This window comes from Vicia villosa, linkage group LG5 (assembly GCF_029867415.1).
Source record: "Vicia villosa cultivar HV-30 ecotype Madison, WI linkage group LG5, Vvil1.0, whole genome shotgun sequence".
NCBI lineage: Eukaryota > Viridiplantae > Streptophyta > Magnoliopsida > Fabales > Fabaceae > Vicia > Vicia villosa.
In genome coordinates this window covers 140,195,686-140,217,548 of record NC_081184.1, presented here as the reverse complement: position 1 = coordinate 140,217,548, position 21,863 = coordinate 140,195,686, and the positions used below count along the sequence as shown (strand labels likewise).

Sequence of the window (21,863 nt, the reverse complement as noted above, 5' to 3'; positions counted from 1 at the left end):
TTGACTTTTATTTTTTATTTTTCATTTTTTAAATACTAAATTATTTTTTAATTATAATTTCATTTTTAAACATTTCTGAATTAATAATATCAAAAAAGTCAAAATTGTTTTTTATATGGAATCGAACCGATAACCTTTAACTATTATCTTAAGTCTTTACCACTAGTTCAATGTACATTCTTAACAAATACTCTATCCGTTTTTTACTATAAGTCGTTTTAGACTTTTCACACAGATTAAAAAAAAATAATTATTGTGTGAAAATGAGAAATTATGAAGGTTTTTACAAAATTATCCTTCATTAATGACATATGGAAGATAAATTTATATAATTGAAAGGAGAGAGAATAATAAATATTTAAGGATATAATAGGAAAAGTAGCATTAATTATTCATTGGAATTGTAATTAAATACAATTTTTTTCCAAAACGACTTATAATAAAAAACGGAGGGAGTAATTCCTATGATTTTTAGTAATATTAAATGATTTTGAATTTAAAACAAAAAAGTTAAAATTTGTATCAACTACGAATGAGATCTTAAACCCAAGTCTGTTCAAATTAAATGATAGTCATTTTTACAATTGACAAATCAATTTCTATTGTTAATATTCTTAATAATGAATACTTAATCAATCATTTAAAACAAACATTTATTTATTTTAAATAACAAATAAATAAATATTTATTAATTTTAAATAATACAAAAATTAAAAAAAAATAAAATAAAAATCTTAAATATAATTAATCAAATAAAAATAAATTAAATTAATATTTTATTGAATTACTATTAAACTAATTGATCACTAATTAACTAAATAATTTTAAAAATTAATTAACGGTTTAATTTAAATTGATTAAATATTTTAACTATTAATTGACTATTTATTTGTGTTATGTAATTTCAATCTTATGATATAATTTATTTCTTAATTGATTAAGTGCATGTTTGAATTGGCTTTTACTTGATTAAGTGCATGTTAGCTTTTTCAAAATCAATTCTCCTCCTATAAAAGCAATTCTCATATATATTTATTTGAATTCCAATTTTTTTATATTTTATAGTTCACTCGTTAAAGATAGTAAGATACTATTAGTTTGACTTATATTTTCTAGCTTCAAGTGAATCGGGAGTCGCGCCTCCAAATCCAAATTAGAACTTTTGGTTTTTACCTCCCATCTAGTAAGTGTAACCTAGTACCAAGTTACATCTACGAACAAATTAGACTGACTTCCAGTGTCTCAGAATCAAACAAAATGAGCCCTAGAAAGCACGTGTTTGCATGTTTCCATCCATTTTGTGACTTCTAGCTGCAGCGTTCCAATCCAGCGCGCAAGTCACAACTCAATAACAAGGTAGTATTTTCCCTAAATCATTATCACCAAATATTTTCTGTTTTTTTTTCTCCCGTTGTTTCAATCGAACAAAACGTTTCCCTGGCTTGAAATTTTGCTGTTGAATTACTTATTTGGTTGTTCCTTTTCAATGTTTCACAAAAAGGAAACAAGGCATATGTCTGATTTTATCCAAGAGGACATGATTCGAGATAAAACGAAAAGAAGAAGACATTATGAGGATGGAAATAAACAAGAAGGTGAAGACAGGCTCAGTGACTTGCCCGATTGTATTGTCCTTCACATTTTGTCATTTTTGAATACCAAACATGTTGTTCAAACTTGCGTTTTGTCCACCAGATGGAAACATCTCTGGAAACACATTCCATCTATTATACTGCACCCTTTAAGATTTACCACTAACAACCATTTTGTCGCATTTGTGTCTAACATTTTGTCTATCCGTCATAACTCAACTGCGCTTCATGTTCTTGACCTTATATGTCCGGCTGATATCGAGCCTCAACTCGTTAAAAGGATTTTAAACTATGTTTTTTCCCATAACACCCATCTCCAACAATTACGAATCGGTGTTTGTGGTGATATTCCTTTCGTTCTCCGCTGTGTTTCTTCATGTCACGCTCTTACATCTCTTTGGCTTTCACTTTACTCTAATGATAATGATGGTAGTAATACAAGACCATTATTTCCAAAATCTTTGAATATGCCATCATTGACCACCTTAAACCTAACAAATTTTGTCTTTTCTGGTGGTGACCCTTTTTTGGGCTTTACCAAGTTGAATAGTTTGGTCATTCTTAGTTGTTTTGTAAAGGATGTACAAATCCTCAACATATCAAATGACTCACTTGTCAATTTGGCTATACGTCATAGTCAACTTGCCATTGTACCAATCCTCAACATATCAAGTGAGTCACTTGTCGATTTGGTTATGCATAATAATGCATTTGACATTGCCAAAATCCACTTATCTACTCCGAGCCTTTGTAGCTTTACTTTTACTAGCAGCCGTGTTCCTAAAATATATGGGAGCGGTCTTTCTTCAGTTAAACAAGTGATTATTGAACCATGCGTGCTTTCAAATTGGGTGAAGTATCCTCTTCATCTTTTCAACTGGCTCCTAGACTTTGTCAATGTAAAATCATTGACAGTTACTTCAAGTACTCTTCAGGTGCTTTTTCATGTATTTAGGTTTTCATTTTACTTTCTTTTTGTTAAAATTGATGCACATTTCTAGAATATTCTAGCATAAATACATGACAATGTTTAGAGAAAACTAGAATAGTCTAAAGTTGCTACATGTTTCTAGAGTGTTCCAATGATTCTTAGATTTACTTATAGTCTAGAAAGTTCTATGTAAATGTAATGTAGAAAAGACCACAAGAGCCTAGATAGTTCTATTCTAGAAACATCCTTAAGCTCCTATAAATAGGCAAACATATGTGTAATTATCTTCAAGCCTTTAAGCCTTTAAAGTCTAATAATATTGAAGGCTTCATCATACTACTACTCTCCTCCTACAACAAATTGATTACTTATGTGTTACCATGCTCCAATACTAGCTCACACACTACTTGGTACTATCTTTCAACTATCAACCCAAGCTCTTCACACTATCCAACTACATTCTAAACTATCACTACTACCCTCAAATACCCAACAGTGGTATCAGAGCTACGTTCGGTCATTCACGGGGCGTAGCAAACTATTTCTTCTTGTCACCAACAATTTTATTAAAACTAGAAAATGAGGTCTCCGACTCAAACACAAAGGAGTACAGGTAGCTACACGGCCCGACTCTGTTTGAGTTAAAACCCAAAACTAAAAATGAAAGAGAGGAGTTCAAGTAGCCTAACAGTTTGACCCTCTTAATTTCAAGTTCAACTAATGTAGTAAACCAATGGCAAATAAGGCTCGAGTTCAGATAGAGCACAAGTCCAGGCGATAAAAAAATTGAGACCTGTGGCCTCTGAGGCTCAACTTGAGTACAAGCCTAAGAAGACAAATGCAACTACTAGAGCAAGAATGAGTCCCTGTCAAAATTCTTCTACAAGAAAGACAAGGAGACTCATAAGTAACTAAGAAGCAAGAGTGATGACAAGGAGATTCACATGCAACTAGACAAAAAAAGTGGTCTTTGCTAGAAGTCTTTAACAAGACAAACAAGGAAGATCAGAAACACAACTAAGGAGTGAAAATGATTCTCATAAAAAAGCCTTCAATAGTGTTGAGAAAGAGTTTACTAACATTCATTGAGACAAGTAGTGTGACAAAGTGGAATCACGATGGAGGTAATGCTTTTCAAAATAGAATATATTACACAAGAGTATCAATGGAGGAGGAGATAGTTTCACAAATTCACATTTGAACAATTATGGACTACACTTGGAGTTACGGAAATATGCATCAAGGAGGAGTGTTAAAATTGATGCACATTTCTAGAATATTCTAGCATAAATACATGACAATGTTTAGAGAAAACTAGAATAGTCTAAAGTTGCTACATGTTTCTAGAGTGTTCCAATGATTCTTAGATTTACTTATAGTCTAGAAAGTTCTATGTAAATGTAATGTAGAAAAGACCACAAGAGCCTAGATAGTTCTATTCTAGAAACATCCTTAAGCTCCTATAAATAGGCAAACATATGTGTAATTATCTTCAAGCCTTTAAGCCTTTAAAGTCCAATAATCAATAACATTGGAGGCTTCATTCTACTATTACTCTCCTCCTACAACAAATTGATTACTTATGTGTTGTAATGCTCCGATACTAGCTCACACACTACTTGCTACTATCTTTCAACTATCAATCAGTAATGTTTACACTATCCAACTACATTCTAAACTATCACTACTAGCTCAAAACCCAACACTTTTTAAGATTCCTTATTTTATTTCTAAATTTTGTTAAAATTCAATTCACTTGCATAACCGATCTTAATTCAACCTCATTTCTCATTGTGTAGTTTCTTTCCTTAGTTCCCGATGTATTGGAGGTTAAGCTCCCTTCTTTGTATAACTTAAAGTCTATGGAAATAAAAGTGAAACCACTTCGAGTTCAAATGGGATTAGTCTCCGCACTGAAAGATGCCATGTTAAAGAAAACTGCTGCCAAGTCACAGAAAGAAGCTGCCATGTTACGAAATGCATTTAAAGCAGGTTTGGAACCACCTCCCATACCCGATGGAATGCTTGACTTCTTGCTTCAAAATTCTCCGTCCGCAAAAGTTGACATAAAACCAAAGTGGCCAGGTACTTTTAAACTTAATCAGGTAGCTATTAAAAAATATTTGTTATTGTAATTATTTCTTTGAAAAAATTATAAGGTCTTGCTGAAGAGTTTATCCAATCTTACATACATTATTCTTTATAGTTGGTCATAGATTTGCTATATTATTCTCATATTGGGAGTAAGATGGCTGCATGTTATTTTGCTTGCAAGTCGTGCGAATCTAATTTTAAAATAAAATCATAATATAGGCATGTTAGTTTTGAGTTTTTTTTGGTTTACTTGAATGGTACTTCTGAAAGATGTCGGCTGCCAGAAAACTATTTGGAAAACTTTTATTAGATTGAGATCCATAAAAGCCTTTCACAATATGCGTGGTAGATGAATTTCTGTACAAATATAGATAGATATGCTTGTACTCAGTATTTGGTTGTTTGTGATAAGATAAATCAGACCATAACTTGCTATATTTAGCAAAGGAAATATAGGAGTTTTTATTGAAGAGTAATTCAATATTCAGAAGATGGACTGATCTTCTGATGGTTACTCAGAAGATAGTATTGACCAGAAGATGCTGTCTGGGTCCCATTAGCTTAGCTGTTTAGTAGTAAGGGTACTTTAGTATTTTGTAGTACTGTTTGTACTTTAGACTTGTTCACTAAGTTTACTGTTTTAGGGCTTATGTGGCAAGATTTTCTTTTCTTATAAATAGCCTTGTAGTAGCTGTCATTTATTGATAACGCAAGTAGAATACAACATTTATTCTCTCATCTCTTTTGCGCCGTTATTCTCTTTGTCACCATCTTAATTCATTGTGCACCAACAATTGGTATCTAGAGCTCCGGTTCCAAACACAGGGAAACACGAGTGAACGTGAGTTTGTGTGACTGTGTGATTGATTTTGTTTCTGGGAAACAAAGTTGTGTTGAATCACATTTTTCTTGATTGTTTGTGGGTTGGGAAACACTGTGTGAGTGTGAGTGAAATCTGTTTTTGTCTGCACAAGTTTAAAGATGAGTGGAAGCAACTTGAATACCAAACTTCCAGTTCTTGATGGTAAAAATTGGAATAGATGGATGATTCAAATGCGTGTATTATTTGGTGCTCAAGATGTTCTAGATCTTGTCACTGGAGGATATATTCCGGTTGCAGCGGATGCAACGGAAGAACAAAGAGAAGCGCAGAGAGAGACGAAGAAGAGAGACCAAAAGGCGTTGTTCTTCATCCATCAGTGTGTGGATGTGAACGTGTTTGAGAAGATTGCTGATTCTATGACGTCAAAGGAGGCGTGGGATATACTGGTCAGGTGTTACGGTGGTGACGTATCAGTGAAGAAGGTGAAGCTTCAATCCCTGAGAAAGCAATATGAGAATCTCAACATGAAGAACAATGAGAAAGTCTCTGAGTATATCTCTAGAGTGATTGTGATCACTAATGAGATGAAGGCTTGTGGAGAAACTCTTTCTGAACAAGTAATCATAGAGAAGATATTGAGGTCACTTACTCCTCAATTTGATTATATTGTTGTATCCATTGAACATTCTAAAGATCTGGAAACCATGAGAATAGAAGAGTTGCAAAGCAGTTTAGAAGCACAAGAGTTGCGTCTGACTGAGAGAACTTCTGAGAGAGAAGTTGAGCAAGCTCTGAAGGCTTCTTTTGTCAAGAAGGACCAGAAGCATAGACGTGGTGATAGATTCCAGAAGGAAGCCTCAACTTCTGATGATAAGAGATATCAGAAGGGAAAGGATAAGAAGAAAGTTCAATGTTACTGTTGCAAACAGTTTGGCCATTTTGCTAGAGACTGTTTGGCAAACAAAGGAAGGAGATCAGAAGAAGCAAATATAGCCAGAGGAGGATCAGATGATGAACCTGTGCTATTGATGGCTTCAGAGTCGGACAAAAGATGTTCGTCAGAATGGTGGTATATGGACACTGGATGTTCAAATCACTTGACTGGAAACAAACAATGGCTGATAGACTTTGACTCTGAAAGGAGGACAAAGATCAGATGTGCTGATGATAAGTACCTATATGCAGAAGGTATGGGAAATGTCAAAGTCAAAGTGAAGAATGGAAAGACTGTTCTGATCAAGGATGTTTGGTATGTTCCTGGAATCAGAAGCAATCTGATGAGTGTGGGTCAGCTCATTGAGAAAGGTTTCTCAGTTGTTATGAAGAATAACCTCTTGAAGTTGTATGATTCCAATCAGAAGTTGATTATGCAATCTGAACAGGGAAGCAACAGAACATTCAAGGTGAATGTAGAAACAGCTGAAATAGAGTGTCTGAGTGCTGAAGGCTCAGAAGGTGATAGTAAGCTGTGGCACAAGAGGTTGGGGCACTTGAACTATAGAAGCCTGGGGCATCTAAGTTCCAAGAAGCTTGTACATGGCATTCCAAAGATTGTGAAGCCTGAGAAGTCATGTGAGGTATGCATGAAAGGCAAACAACCCAGATTGCCATTCGTATCAGAAGTTGCTCCAAGAGAAAAGCATGCTCTGGGAGTAGTGCACTCTGATGTGTGTGGACCATTTCCAGAACCTTCACTTGGAGGAAATAGGTATTTTGTGTCTTTTGTGGATGAGTTCACAAGAATGACGTGGGTAACTCTCATTAAGTTTAAGAATGAGGTGTTTACAGAATTCCAGAAGTTCAAGGTGAAGGCTGAGAAGCAGAGTGGTCAGAAGATAAAGATTCTCAGAACGGATGGTGGAGGCGAGTATAACTCTACAGAATTCCAGAAGTTCTGTGATGATAATGGAATTGAGCATGAAGTTACTGCTCCTTATACTCCTCAACACAATGGTCTTGCTGAACGTAGAAACCGTACTTTGCTTGATATGACGAGAAGTATGCTTAAAGAGAAGAAGCTTCCTCATAATCTATGGGGAGAAGCTGTTGCTACTGCAGCATATGTGCTCAACAGGTGTCCAACGAAGAGGCTGAAGGAAATTGTTCCTTTAGAGAAGTGGACTAAAGAGAAGCAAAGTGTTAGTCATCTGAAGGTTTTTGGTTCTGTGTGTTACAAACACGTTCCAGAAGCAAGAAGGAAGAAGCTGGATGATAGAAGCAAGGTGATGTTATTGGTGGGGTATCACAGTACAGGTGCATACAAGCTCTATTGTCCAGAGACTAACAAAGTTGAAGTCAGCAGAGACGTCATTGTGAAGGAATCAGAAGTTTGGGATTGGAAAGAGTCTCAACCAACTTCTGATGTAGAGATAACTTTTGAAGAAAAGTTAGAGTCAGAAGATGAATCTTCTGAAGACGAGTCAGAAGATGAAGCATCTTCTGAAGATGAGTCAGAAGGAGAATCTGATTCTGATCCAGATTCTGATGATGATCCAGATTCTGGTGGTAGTCATGATTCTGGAAGGGAAAACTCTGAAGACATAGGGTCTGGAGGACAAGCTTCTGGAGATGATCATGGAGGTGGTGACTCAGGAGTAGCTGACTCTGAAGTAGCTCAGCGACCACAAAGAGTCAGAACTATACCAAGAAGGTTTGCAGATTTTGACATGTTGCAAGACACAGAAGTTGACTCAGAAGGAGAGGTCATTCAGTGTGCTATGTTAGTAGATTCTGAACCAGTGAGTATAGAAGAAGCGCTCAAGAAGAAGGTCTGGCTGAATGCCATGAAAGAAGAACTTGAGGCTATAGAAAGAAACAAGACTTGGAAGCTGACAGAACTTCCAAAGAATAAGAAAGCCATCAGCGTCAGATGGGTTTTCAAAGTAAAGCTGAAGCCAGATGGATCAGTTGGTAAACACAAAGCAAGGCTAGTGGCTAGAGGTTTTCTTCAGAAACCTGGACTAGATTACTTTGAGGTGTTTGCTCCTGTAGCTAGACATGAAACAATCAGACTGGTGATTGCGTTAGCTGCGAACAGAGGTTGGTCCTTGATGCATCTGGATGTAAAGTCTGCATTTCCGAACGGTCCATTACAAGAGGAGGTATATGTGTCACAACCCCCTGGCTTTGTGAAAAAGAATAAGGAAGGGATGGTGTACAAATTACACAAAGCTCTGTATGGATTGAAGCAAGCACCCAGAGCTTGGAATTTGAAGATTGATTCATTTTTCAAGAAGCAAGGGTTTCAGAAGTGTGAGATGGAATATGGAGTTTATGTGCAACATTCTGGAAGCAATATGATTCTGTTGTGTCTTTATGTTGATGACATATTGCTTACGGGGAGTTGTCCAGAAGATCTGATGAAGTTCAAGAAGGTGCTGATGAATGAGTTTGAGATTACAGACCTTGGGAAAATGTCATATTTTCTAGGGATGGAGATTCTGTACTCAGAAGATGGTATCATTCTGCATCAGTTGAAGTATGAGTTAGAACTTCTGAAGAAATTCAAGTTGGAGAATTGCAAAGCTGCTGTTACACCGTCAGAAGTGAATCAGAAGTTGGACTCTGATTCTGAAGGTGAAGATGTTGATGCTACGGTATTCAAACAGCTGGTTGGTTCTCTAAGGTATTTGTGTAATACCAGGCCTGATATATGCTATGCAGTTGGATTGGTTAGTAGGTTCATGAGTAAACCTAAGTGGTCCCATTACCAAGCTGCTGTCAGAGTCTTGAGATATGTCAAGGGAACTCTGAAGTTTGGCATATTGTTTCCTTCTGGGAGAAAGGAAGAATCAGAATTATTGAGTTATTCTGATTCTGATTGGTGTGGAGACAGAGTTGATAGAAGGAGTACTTCTGGATATTTGTTCATGTTTCTGGGAGGCCCTATCTCTTGGAGTTCCAAGAAGCAACCTGTTGTTGCTCTATCAACCTGTGAAGCTGAGTACATCGCAGGCGCTGTAGCTGCATGTCAAGCTGTGTGGCTTCTGAATCTATTAGAAGATCTGAAGATTAGAGTGAAGAAGCCTTTGAAGCTGATGATTGATAACAAGTCTGCAATCAATCTTGCCAAGAATCCGGTGTTACATGGAAGAAGCAAGCATATTGAGACTAAGTATCATTTCTTGAGAAGCCAAGTCCAGAATGGAACATTAGAAGTTGTGCACTGTAGCACTCAGAAGCAAGTGGCAGATGTTCTGACGAAGGCAATCAAGACGGATCAATTTCTGCTCTTGAGGAATGGAATTGGCGTTGTCAGTTTTGATTGAAGAATATGAATTAAGGGATGGTATTGAAGAGTAATTCAATATTCAGAAGATGGACTGATCTTCTGATGGTTACTCAGAAGATAGTATTGACCAGAAGATGCTGTCTGGGTCCCATTAGCTTAGCTGTTTAGTAGTAAGGGTACTTTAGTATTTTGTAGTACTGTTTGTACTTTAGACTTGTTCACTAAGTTTACTGTTTTAGGGCTTATGTGGCAAGATTTTCTTTTCTTATAAATAGCCTTGTAGTAGCTGTCATTTATTGATAACGCAAGTAGAATACAACATTTATTCTCTCATCTCTTTTGCGCCGTTATTCTCTTTGTCACCATCTTAATTCATTGTGCACCAACAGTTTTCCTTTCAAATTTAGTACTGTTTGTTGCATTTTCATTATACAATACAACTCATGCCTTATGATTGTCATTCTTTCTCATCAAATTAAATATTGATCATGTGCTCATGAGAGCAAGATATTTTTATTACAATATGATTGATTGTCATCTACAACTATTAGTTTTTGAATCTTTCATGTTCATTTATTCTTTGTTTTCTTTTTTTATACCTGTTGCAAACTTTTTTAATACGAATGATTTCACAGTGACAATTGCTAGTTTCGTTTTCTGCATTTAGGGTGATAAATCATCAAATGGAGATAAGGTGGAGAAGTGCCAACCTAGCGTAGCACCTGCTTGAAGTGGATTTGTAGCAGAGGAGCTCTGATTAAACTCAAGTGATAATTGAATTTTAGTTAATGTTGAATCAATTGGGAGTATTGAGTTCAATCTATACTTAGGGTGTGTTTGAATTGGTGGTGAACAGAATTGATTCTACCAGAATTGAGTTTGGTAGAATTGATTTTAACAGAATTGAATTTAGCATAATTGATTTATGTTTGGATACATTTATGGAAAAGTGAGTTGAACAATAAATTTCAGTGTAAAAATAACCCAGAATCAATTCTGGAGATAGAAGCTACAAATTCTAGCTTCAAGTAGAATCAATTCTGGAGGCAGAATCAATTCTACTTTTGATAAAACAAACACCTCAAAATCATCCATAATCAATTCTACTTCTCTAGAATTGATTGTGGGTCTTTCAAAAGCCAATCCAGACATGCTTATTAGTCAAGCTTTTATGTTTCTCCTAATTGAATTTCAAATTACAAATGTTACTCTCTTTGAATTAGAAGACAAACAAGACAAACAAAAATTTTAGAGCTCAATTAAATTTTTCCTTTTTTACACTTTCCTGAAATGTTGTTTTATTTTTGGCTTGAATTATAATATCTTGGTATAGTTAGTTCTTTGGTGTACAAATGATATAAATCTTTGGGCAAATGTCAAAAATGCTTTCTACTTTTGAAAATATATTTTCGAATGTATTTATTTTTTACAAAATTTTTATTATACTTGATTTTGGAGGTGCATATCCAGTTAAATTTTATGTATATGTTTTTGAATTTGCATATTCGAAAATTCTTTATATTTTTTTTAATTTTGTATCGAATGCACCTGGATAAAGGCATATAGTAGTCACGCATATTTTTTAATTTAGTATCGAATGTATCAGGATAAACACATATAGTAGTCATGCATCGACAATGCAACAAATAGGCAAATACGAACCATTTTTCTATTGAGAAAAACAATTAATAATTAGAAAAATAATTAAAATTAAATTATAAAATATAAAAATACATTTAAAAATCAAATTAAGTGTCTACAATCTTTTTTGGATTTTTTTCAAAAATTATGGAAACAGAAAATAAATTAAATAAAATAAAAAAAATAAGGAATTAGAATTTTAGGGTGGTGCCACTTATTTTGTTGCTCTCTATTTTGTTTTTAAGAAATGGCACGATAAAATTTCAATTTAAGGTCGATTTTCAAGAAAATTGAGAAAGCAGGAACACTATGATACAATTCCTATGACTCTAATCAAGACAGGCTCACTAACTTACCTGATTGTCTTCTAATTCACATTTTGTCATTTTTTTAATTCCAAATATTCCGTTCAAACTTGCGTTTTATCCACAAGATGGATCCATGTTTGGAAACGCGTTCCTACCCTTATATTGCATTACGCTAAATTTTCCACTGTCAAGAGTTTTGCCTTATTTGTGTCTCAGATTTTGACTCTTGGTGATACCTCAATTGCACTGTACTCTCTAGATTTCGTTCGTTTGGGCGTTATTGAGACTAAACTCCTCAAAATGATTTTAAACTATGTTTATTCCCATAATACCCACATCCACCAATTACGAATTGATGTCACTGCTGACACTATTCCCATTCTCAGATGCATTTCTTCTTGTCAGGCTCTTAGATCTCTTAAGCTTTCAATTAGCTCTAAGAATTTAGGTAATGGTAATTATACAGAATCATTATTTTCAAATTCTTGGAATTTGCCTTTATTGACCAACTTAGAGTTAGCAGGTTTTATCTTTTCCGGTGGTGAAAACGGTTCTGCTGAGCCCTTTTCCACCTTCTCCAAGTTGAAAGTTTAGTCATTAATAGTTCAAGATTTTTTTTATTTTATTTTTTAATTTTATTAATAATCAGTTTATGTGTATAAAACTGATCTTAATTCACTCTCATTGCTTAGATTCTCTCCTTACTTCCTAATTTATTGGAAGTTAAGCTCCCTTCTTTGTTTAACCTGAAGTCATTGGAAGTAGAACTGATACCAATTCATTTTGGATCACTAGAATATTTAATGGAAAAGGCCATGTTAAAGAAAGCTACTGCCAAGTCACTTAAAGAAGCTGCAAAGTTAAGAAAGGAATTTAAAGGTTTGAAACCACCTCCCATACATGATGGAATGGTTGATTTCTTGCTACAAAACTCTCCATCGGCACAAGTTAACATCACAACAAAGTATGACGATTGTTTTAATCTTAAGCAGGTAGTTATTTGAAAACCATAAGGAAATTGAGTGTGCTGAATTTCATGAGACTCTGGACTTAGATAATTTCAAATAAAACAACCATAACAAGAGTTTGGATTCGCTGTTACTAAACAGGTTGCAGAATCTGTAAAGGGCACGGAGAACACTTGCTATCGTTCACAATTTGCCGTGCCTGCCACCCCCACTTCTGCTTCTGCCGCTGCACCAGCCTCTGCTGCACCACCCGGTCTTTATCTCTGTCACGCTGAAAATGTAACATTCCTCACATGCATTTTAATGAATCCCCTTTAAGTTTCATGTAAACAGAATTTTTGGATGCCATTTTCTATTTTCATGCGGAGATTTCCATTTTTGAGATATTAGATTATTTTAGGAACCCCTGTCTGCGGTTTACTCCAGTAGAAATTGTTCAAGAATGATGACTTAGGCATCTATGATCTTCATCTGTCCATCAATTGCATGCTGCCCCCCTGTTTTCTACTTGCTTTCTTTTGTAATGTCTTAGCTGGAAGTTAATGATCAAAGAACTGGAAGTAAAGATACATGGCATTGAAACAGTAATTGCTTAATCAATAGAGACATTGTATTTGTTGTTAAATATAACATATTGCTGAAGAACTAGGTCGGTGTATGCTTGTACTGGTACATTATGCTGATATTGATAGAAACTATTATTAATTGTAATAGCACTTTTTAATTTCTTATGAAGTGAACTATATTGATATAGGATAATATTTGCTGGCTGGTATTGTTATCATGAACATTACATTAAGTTGATATAGAATATGATTTGCTCTACTATCATGGCAGCCTCCGGGATGTGTCACATTACATTTGTTGCACCAAACTAATTAACGTTTGTTTATATGACAGATGGCAACTAAGGTTGACAGCAGTGAATCAACTCTTTGGCCTGACACATACAGTTTTCTTGTACTGTATTTATCATTATACTTTCACGCAAGCCTCATACGCTATCAAATTTTTCATCCTAACCGCTACAATACTGCAGTTTAGAATCATGGTCTCAATTTTGAGCGTACCTGACATATTGGTGTTTCCAGCTAGCTTTTTCAATTTAGGATAATGATTATTTGATACACCATTGTGAAGATGTTTAAGAAAAAATAAAACAGAAATAAAAATGAGAGATGTTGTAAGATGCTGGCTGGACCTGTAATATTCCTGTTAAACAAGTTTCCTTAAAGTTTAGAAGGATAAGTAATGTAACACTGGGTTGAATGGAAGATTACTCAGAAGAATAATGCAAGCAGTTATGTGTATTTCACATTTGTCTTTAACTAATGCAAAACTGCTAGTTAATTGTCACGTTGTGGTTATATTCCTAGTTGTTGGACAACAAGAAGTACCTCTAGGCGACTAGGCCAGTTTGCTATTGATGCTTTAGATTTCAACTTTATTATAATTCAATATTGGTTTACTTTTGAGGTTGAAAGGTTTTTAGGAAGAACGGAATTGAAAACCAAAACTGATTCATAGTTTGAAAACCAAGAGATAAAAAGTAATATTTTATTTATAAAATCTCATTTGCGGTATAAAATAATTGGTTGAAATGGACATTAGAGAATTTGGAAATGAAATAGAACAAATTTATTATGTTTCTTCATTTCATCCATTAAAATTTAAAGGGAAGATCTATTTAGTCCCTCACAAAAACTGCAGAGGTCAGATTAGTCCCTGAGACAAAAAAACCCTATTAAATTCTTGGGTTAAATAAGTTTTTGGTCCTTATAAAATTACCAAATTTCGTTTTAAGTCCCTTCAAATTTTTCCTTCAAATCTCAGTCCCTACAAAATTTTCCGTCTAAAAAAATGGTCCCTGACGTTAAAAGCCACTAACGGCTGCTGACGTGTCAAGACAGGTGGAAATTTTTTAAACCATTTGTTAATTGTTTTAATCCAGCGTGTACAGGGACAATCCACCCTTATCTTCTCCTCTTCTTCTTCTTCTGGTCTCTCTTCTCTCTCAAGACTTCATCGTGGTCCCTCTTCTCTCATCCTTTCTTTGCCTTTTCATTCAAGTGGTCCCAACAACGACAACTCCTGGTTTTGAGTGCTCCGGTCCAAAAAACGACAAGGTAAGTCCCACTTTCTCATTCTATTGTTTAATAATTGCGAGATTTCTGTCTTGAATCTTGTTTAGGGTTGGTTGTTCCTTGCATGCCATATACCATTGTTTAGGGTTTTATTTTGTTGTCAACTCACTGTCTGATATACCATTGGTTAACTTGAAATGTGTAGGGAATGAGGTTATTTAAGGTTGTCTTTTTTACCAAAGGAAAATTTGTAAGAGATGAAGGGGTAACATATGAAGGGGGCAATGTTTTTGCTATAGCTGGTCAGGACCCAGATTTCTGGTCATATTTTGAAGCATGTGATTTACTTAAGGCTTTGGATGCTTCATTTATAAAGGAAGATGTGAAAATGTGGTGGAAGTCCGAACATGGCTCACTTGAAAATGATCTAAAACCACTTGTTAATGATGAGGATGCAACATTGTTAGCTATGTGTGCTGAGGAGACAAAGTCTGATATTGAGATATATACTGAGCCAAAAGAAAAAGAAAATGTTAATGTGGAGGAAAGTGAAGATGGTGAATCAAGTGAAGACTCTTTGGATGGCATACATTTTGAAGATAGTGAAGAGGAGAGGATGAATGATATTGATGAAGATGTAGGTGAAGAGATCAACAATTCTGGTGCAGGTGGAGTAGAAGATGGTGCAGGTGGAGTAGAAAATGGTGCAGGTGGAGTAGAAAATGGTGCAGGTGGGATACATACAGGAATGATGACAGAAGAGATGGAAAGGGAACATTTAATTGATGATGAATACTTAACAGATGAGCTTGATAGTGGGGCAGATGATGATAGTGATGATGGTAGGCCTTCAGTGATAAGGTTTAGAGTGTGTTTGGATGAGGTAATTAAAAATTTTAAGGGAATTTAAAATTCAAAGCAATTCAAATGATTCAATTGAAATCCATTCATTTTAAATTATTTTGTTTGGATGAAGTATTAAGGTAATTCATTGTTAGATTTTTTGGGTCATTTTTTATAAAATATAATTTTTTTGGACCAAATTAAAAAATTGAAAAGTAAGGACCAAATTGCAATTTTTAAAATTTGAAGGACCAAATTGTAAATTTTAAAAATTATCAAGGACCAATTTGCAATTTTTTAAAACATTTTGGGGTCAATTTTATAATTTTGGAAAATATGAGGACCAATTTGTAAAATTTGAAGAAATAATAATAACAAATACATTCTATGGAACATGAGAGGAATTTCAAATTCTTTAGATTTTAGTGTCATTTCAAAATGATTAAATTTAACTTAGATGAAATACTCCATAAATTTCCATCATTTTAACAATTCTTCATTTTTGTATCCAAACAATGGATTTTGGTCAAATCATTTTAAATTCCCTCAAAACATTACTTTCCCTCGTTAAAATGCTCCATCCAAACACACTCTTAGGGATGATGAAAAACTTAGAAAGGAATTTAAGTTCAAGGTTGGAATGGAATTTTCATCTCTGAAGCAATTTAAAAAGGCTGTACTGGAACACAATGTGTTGAATGGTAGGGAAGTTAAGTTTGCCAAAAATGATGGGGAAAGGTGCAGGGTTATTTGTAGGATAAACAACAATGTGGTTACACTGTTTTATGCAGTAGAGTTTTGAGAACTGAATCTTTCAGGATTAAGACTTTAATTCAGAAGCACAAATGTGGAAGAAAGTTCTTCAACAAGAATGCTAATGCTGATTGGGTGTCTAGAATAATTGTGGACAAGTTGAAGAACAATTCAGGTATGAAATTGAATGAGATTGTTTCTGATGTTAGATTGAGGTTTGCCACAGAAATAACTGGATGTAGGGCTTTCAAAGCAAGGCAAATAGCTAGAAGGGTTGTTGAAGGTGACTCAACCAAGCTGTATAGTATGTTATGGTCATATGGAGCTGAATTGAGAAGGGCATGTATAGGTAATACATTTAAGTTGAACATTTCTGGTTTGCCACCTAAGTTTGAAAGGTGCTACATGTGCTTTGATGGTACAAAGAGAGCATTCAAGAATGGTTGTAGACCTTTCATAGGATTGGATGGTTGTCACTTAAAGAACAAATATGGTGGAATATTGTTGATAGCTGTCAGTAGGGAAGCTAATGATCAGTATCTTCCACTTGCCTTTGGTGTTGTGGAGACTGAGTGTAGGGACTCTTGGAGCTGGTTTATGAGGTTGCTTCTTAAAGACATAGGTTCTGATAATAGGTGTTGCTTCATTTCTGATCAGCAAAAGGTGTTATTTGTTAATCTTTCTTTCCTTATATGTGATTATATGTGATTTTAGGTATTAACTTAGGTCTTTATATGCAGGGATTGATGAATGTATTTGAGGAAGACTATCCTGAATTTGAGCACAGATTTTGCTTAAGACATTTGTATGCTAACTTCAAGAAGAAGTTTGGGGGTGGTACACTCTATAGATATCTAATAATGGCTGCAGCAAAGGCAACCTATTTTGAAGATCATGAGGCTAAGATGAATCAAATTAAAGAGGTAAATCCAGATGCCTATGAATGGATGAATGCTATTCCCAAGAATAAGTGGTGTAAGCATGCCTTTCCCTTATACTCTAAGTGTGATGTTCTTATGAACAACCTAAGTGAATCTTTTAATGCTACTATTTTGATGCAAAGGGATAAACCTATACTTACCATGTTTGAATGGATTAGAAACTATCTAATGGGTAGGTTTGCCACTCTTAGGGAGAAGGTAGAGAATTACAAAGGAGAGATTATGTCTAAACCACTTAGAAGAGAGGTCCTGGCAGACCAAAGAAATTGAGAAGAATAGAGCATGATGAAGAAAGTCAAACAAGGTGGCAAAGGACTAACACAAGTCATAGGTGCAAGATTTGCTTTGAATATGGACATAACAAAAGGACTTGTAAGAAAAACAAACAGCTAGCAGTTGTTGTTGGTGAAGTACCAAGAGATGTACCAACAGATGTACCAACAGATGTACCAACAGGTGTTACACCCACCCAAGGAAGCCAAACACCTAATGTGGAAACTTCTGGAGTCAAAAAAATGGTAAGTAATACAACTAAATTGGTTACAGTTATTTTGGTTGATTTTCTTACAATTAAATTGGTTGTAGGCTTCTGTGCAAGTAGGTGGGAAATCAAAGAAGTCAAAGTCTACTGCAAATGTAGGAGGGAAATCAAAGAAGTCAAAGTCTACTGCAAATGTAGGAGGGAAATCAAAGAATTCAAAGTCTACTGCAAATGCACCAACTTCTGTGCAAGCTAATGATGTGCCACAACATGAAGCTGTAAGTGAGAATCAATTTTGTGATGTGCAAGCTGAAGATGTGCCTCATAGCAATGAGAATCAAGCTAATGATGTGCAAGCTGAAGATGTGCCTCATAGCAATGAGAATCAAGCTAATGATGTGCAAGCTAATGATGTGCAAGCTAATGATGTTCAACCTGAAGATGTGCCTCATAGCAATGAAGATGTGCCTCATTCACAAAACACTGTCAGTTCAGCTGAGGCAATGAAAATGTATTGTGGAATTGATCCTGATGAATTGGAGGCCTTGTTAGATGATGAGGAAATACTTGACATTGCACCATTGAGAATTGATACTAGTCCTGTCAAGAGTAAAAGATCTGGTCCCAAGACCTTTATTGGGAAATGCCCTAAGGTTCCAAAACCTGTCAAACCATCCATTGCTCCAAAGGTGTCCAAAGCTGCCAACAAGTCAACTATGTCAACTAGGAGTGACCCTGTAAGTTTGTAACAAGTGGTGATATACCTTGGCATGCTATGTTTATAAACCATTGTTAACTGTTTTTTGTCTTAACAGGTGAAGGTAATGATATCACCAAGGAAAAAGTCCAATCTTGCTGCATCTCCAATTAGAAAGAGTGATAGACTAAGGACTTTGAAGACAAAAAATATACAGGGGCCTGGAAGGGATCAAAATGATCCATTTGTAATTCCTGAGGAAGACTCTACTGTGAGCAGTGCTAGTGGGAGAAAGCCATGGGCTGACATCCAAAAGAGCTTGACTCAGTGATCCAAAATTGTCCTACTGTTTTGTTATTTACTTTGAAACATTTGTGTGATGTATTATGAACCACTTTTGGATGTATCTCTTTTGTTTTGTACTGAATCTAAGATGTATTATGAACCACTCTTATGTTATCAGTTGCTTTGGTTTTTCATTTATGTGTATCATAAAAAACAAAATTGAAACAAGAACTACATTGTATTTCATTAAACAAGAACATCAAACAAGAACATCAAACAAATACATCAAACAATGAACATAACCAAACTACATTAACAAGTGTTCACAAGCCTAAACAACTCAGTAATTACACTTGAACACAAAATACAAATTAATCATAAAGGACACAACAAGAACCAACATCTTTATTTTTCCATGAAATTCCAATATTTTCAACTTGGCCTTTAAGTTCTTGTTCTTCTTCCTTGCATCCTCATACAATGACTTCATATATCCCACAGATTCCATGACTTCAAACTCTGAATTCCTAATGGTAAGATCTTCATTTCCAGAATTTTCACCAACATCTTCAGCCCATATGAATAGATTACAAGTATCAGCATTCTTCCAGTAAGGACATCTCCAAAACAACCTCCCCTTATTTGGTCCATTGTTACATTGATACATCACCATCCGAGCTTGACACCCACAAAACCTACCACCAAATCGCGATTTCACTGAAACAGACGACATAGGTCACGATGAACGAAGAAGAACTAAAACGAAAGAACGAAGAAGAAGCACAAAGTGACACTGAATGAGGAATTAGGGCAAAAGAAGAAGATGAGGAATATAGGTCACGATGGAGGCAGAAGATGAAGAAGAGGAATTAGGGCAAAGGAATGATGAGTGGTCCCTTTAATAACACGCTGGATTAAAACAATTAACAAATGGTTTAAAAAATTTCCACCTGTCTTGACACGTCAGCAGCCGTTAGTGGCTTTTAACGTCAGGGACCATTTTTTTAGACGGAAAATTTTGTAGGGACTGAAATTTGAAGGAAAAATTTGAAGGGACTTAAAACGAAATTTGGTAATTTTATAGGGACCAAAAACTTATTTAACCCTAAATTCTTTACAAAATATTAGTCCCTCTACTAATATTTTTTTCAAATTAATTTTTTCATACTTTTGAACCGTGACTGGACTGTCAGTGTCAGTGAAGATCCATTTTAGTCCCTTATAAAAAAAAGAGTCCAAATTAGTTCTTGAAAAAAAAATTCTTATTTAATCCCTTACAAAATTTAACTGAGTCATGTTAGTCATTCTTTTAATATTTTCTTATGATGTATCGCAATAATTTTTTTTCGGTAAAAAAAATAGACTTTTTTTCTCAGGGACTAATTTGGATTCTCTCTTTTTTGTGAGGGACTAAAATGGGCTTCACTGGCAGTTCAGTCATGATTCAAAAGTAAGTAAAAAAAACGGTTTAAAAAATATTAGTAGAGAGACTAACATGATTTGGTTAAATTTTAAAAGGGATTTAATAGGGACTTTTTTTATCATAAACTAATCTGACTTCTACAGTTTTTATGAGGGACTAAAATTAGGGGTGGCAAAGCGGGCGGCCCGCCCCGTTTAGGCCCGCCCCATTTAAGCCCGTCCAAAAGCGGGGTGGGGCGGGGCGGGCCTACTTAGGTGTCCGAGCTCAAAAGTCATGCCCGCCCCGTTTACTAACGAGTTGGCGGGTTGGCGGGCCGGCCCGCCAATTTTTATTAATTTTTTTATTTTACAGTTTGATTTACTACATAATTAACAAAAAAAATTAATTATTACCAAAAAGGTCGATAAAATATTTTTTTAACAACGCACAATAGAACTTCAACATGTCTTAAGTCCAAACAATTCAAAAAATAAGACAAATAAAGATCAATTATAACAAAATAAACTCGACCACAATAAAAAAGCGTATCAAAATAAATAAATAAATAAATAATACATATCACTCTAATTATATTTAAAAACTAGCTACTAGAAAACCCAATTAAGAATTTACATAAGACAGACAATGATAACAATTACACCGCATAATACATCTCGGTGCATAAAATATCAACACCTAATTTTCTCACGAATTACTTCATATAAACTTTTATATTAATCGATTCCTTAATAGTTGAATCCAAAATTTGTCACACTTATAGACTCATCAAATCCCTCATTTACTTAAAATTCTAAAGAAAACATGTGAGCTAATGTATTAACAACTTAATAATTATGCATGTTATACAACTGTTCTTTTATTTCAAACTTTTCCAATCTAAGAGAAGAGTGTTATTTTTATAGTTAAAGTTGTTTTAATTCTAAATAAAAAATAATTTTTTTTAACAAAAAGCCCGCGGGCAAAATCCGCCCCGCCCCGCCTCGGCCCGTTTTTTTAAGCGGGTTAGGCGGGGCGGGCCAACTTAAGGTACCGAGCCGAAAACCTCAGCCCAGCCCGCCTAAAATGGCGGGTCAAACGAGCCGACCCGGCGGGCCTGACCCGTTTTGCCACCCCTAACTAAAATGGACCTTCAATGGCAGTCTAACCATGGTTCAAAAGTAAGAAGAAGAAAAAAACAGTTTAAAAAAATATTAGTAGATGAACTAGCATGGCTTGGTTAAATTTTATAAGGGATTTAATATGGACTTTTTTTCTCAAAAACTAATATGACTTCTACAGTTTTTGTGAGGGACTAAAATGGACTTTCACTGGCAGTCTAGTCATGGTTCAAAAGTAAGAAAAAAATGGTTTAAAAAAAATATTAGTAGAGGGACTAACATGACTTGGTTAAATTTTATAAGAGATTTAATAAGGACTTTTTTTCTCAGAAACTAATCAGACTTCTACAGTTTTTGTGAGAGACTAAAATGGGAGTCAATATCTTCTCCATTTTCTCCCTTCTCCATTTGGTACATTACTAAAGTATTAGAAATATTAATGTTATAATGTGACATTTAATACATGCATTTATTTTTTATACAATACATATTTCTCCAAAACTATAATAATGGAGAGAAAAAATGGAGAGAGCAAATGAAGAAGATCCTATCTCCTAAAATGGACCTTCACTCTAAAATTTAATTACTTCCCACCTCTTTTCTATTATAAGTTGTTTTATAAATTTTGCAAATATTAAGAAATATTACAATTATTGTATAAAAAAAATATC

The 21,863-nt window shown here is 34.8% G+C and overlaps 1 protein-coding gene across 1 annotated transcript; it reads left to right on the top strand.

Moving 5' to 3' along the window:
- Positions 1-1,513: 1,513 nt before the first annotated feature.
- On the top strand, positions 1,514-13,846 carry LOC131605599 (F-box/LRR-repeat protein 13-like). Its single transcript, XM_058877937.1, has 4 exons — positions 1,514-2,527; positions 12,313-12,612; positions 12,730-12,867; positions 13,489-13,846. The coding sequence occupies exons 1-4, from the start codon at positions 1,514-1,516 to the stop codon at positions 13,630-13,632; spliced, it is 1,596 nt and encodes a 531-aa protein (XP_058733920.1). The 3' UTR covers positions 13,633-13,846.
- The last annotated feature ends 8,017 nt before the right edge of the window (positions 13,847-21,863 follow it).

Bases quoted from the DNA above. Each gene is read 5' to 3' on its own strand.
- LOC131605599 (XM_058877937.1), top strand. From the start codon at position 1,514: ATGTCTGATTTTATCCAAGAGGACATGATTCGAGATAAAACGAAAAGA. The intron at 12,613-12,729 runs GTAGTTATTTGA...GTTACTAAACAG, and splicing joins ATTGTTTTAATCTTAAGCAG to GTTGCAGAATCTGTAAAGGG. The intron at 12,868-13,488 runs GTAACATTCCTC...TTTATATGACAG, and splicing joins ATCTCTGTCACGCTGAAAAT to ATGGCAACTAAGGTTGACAG.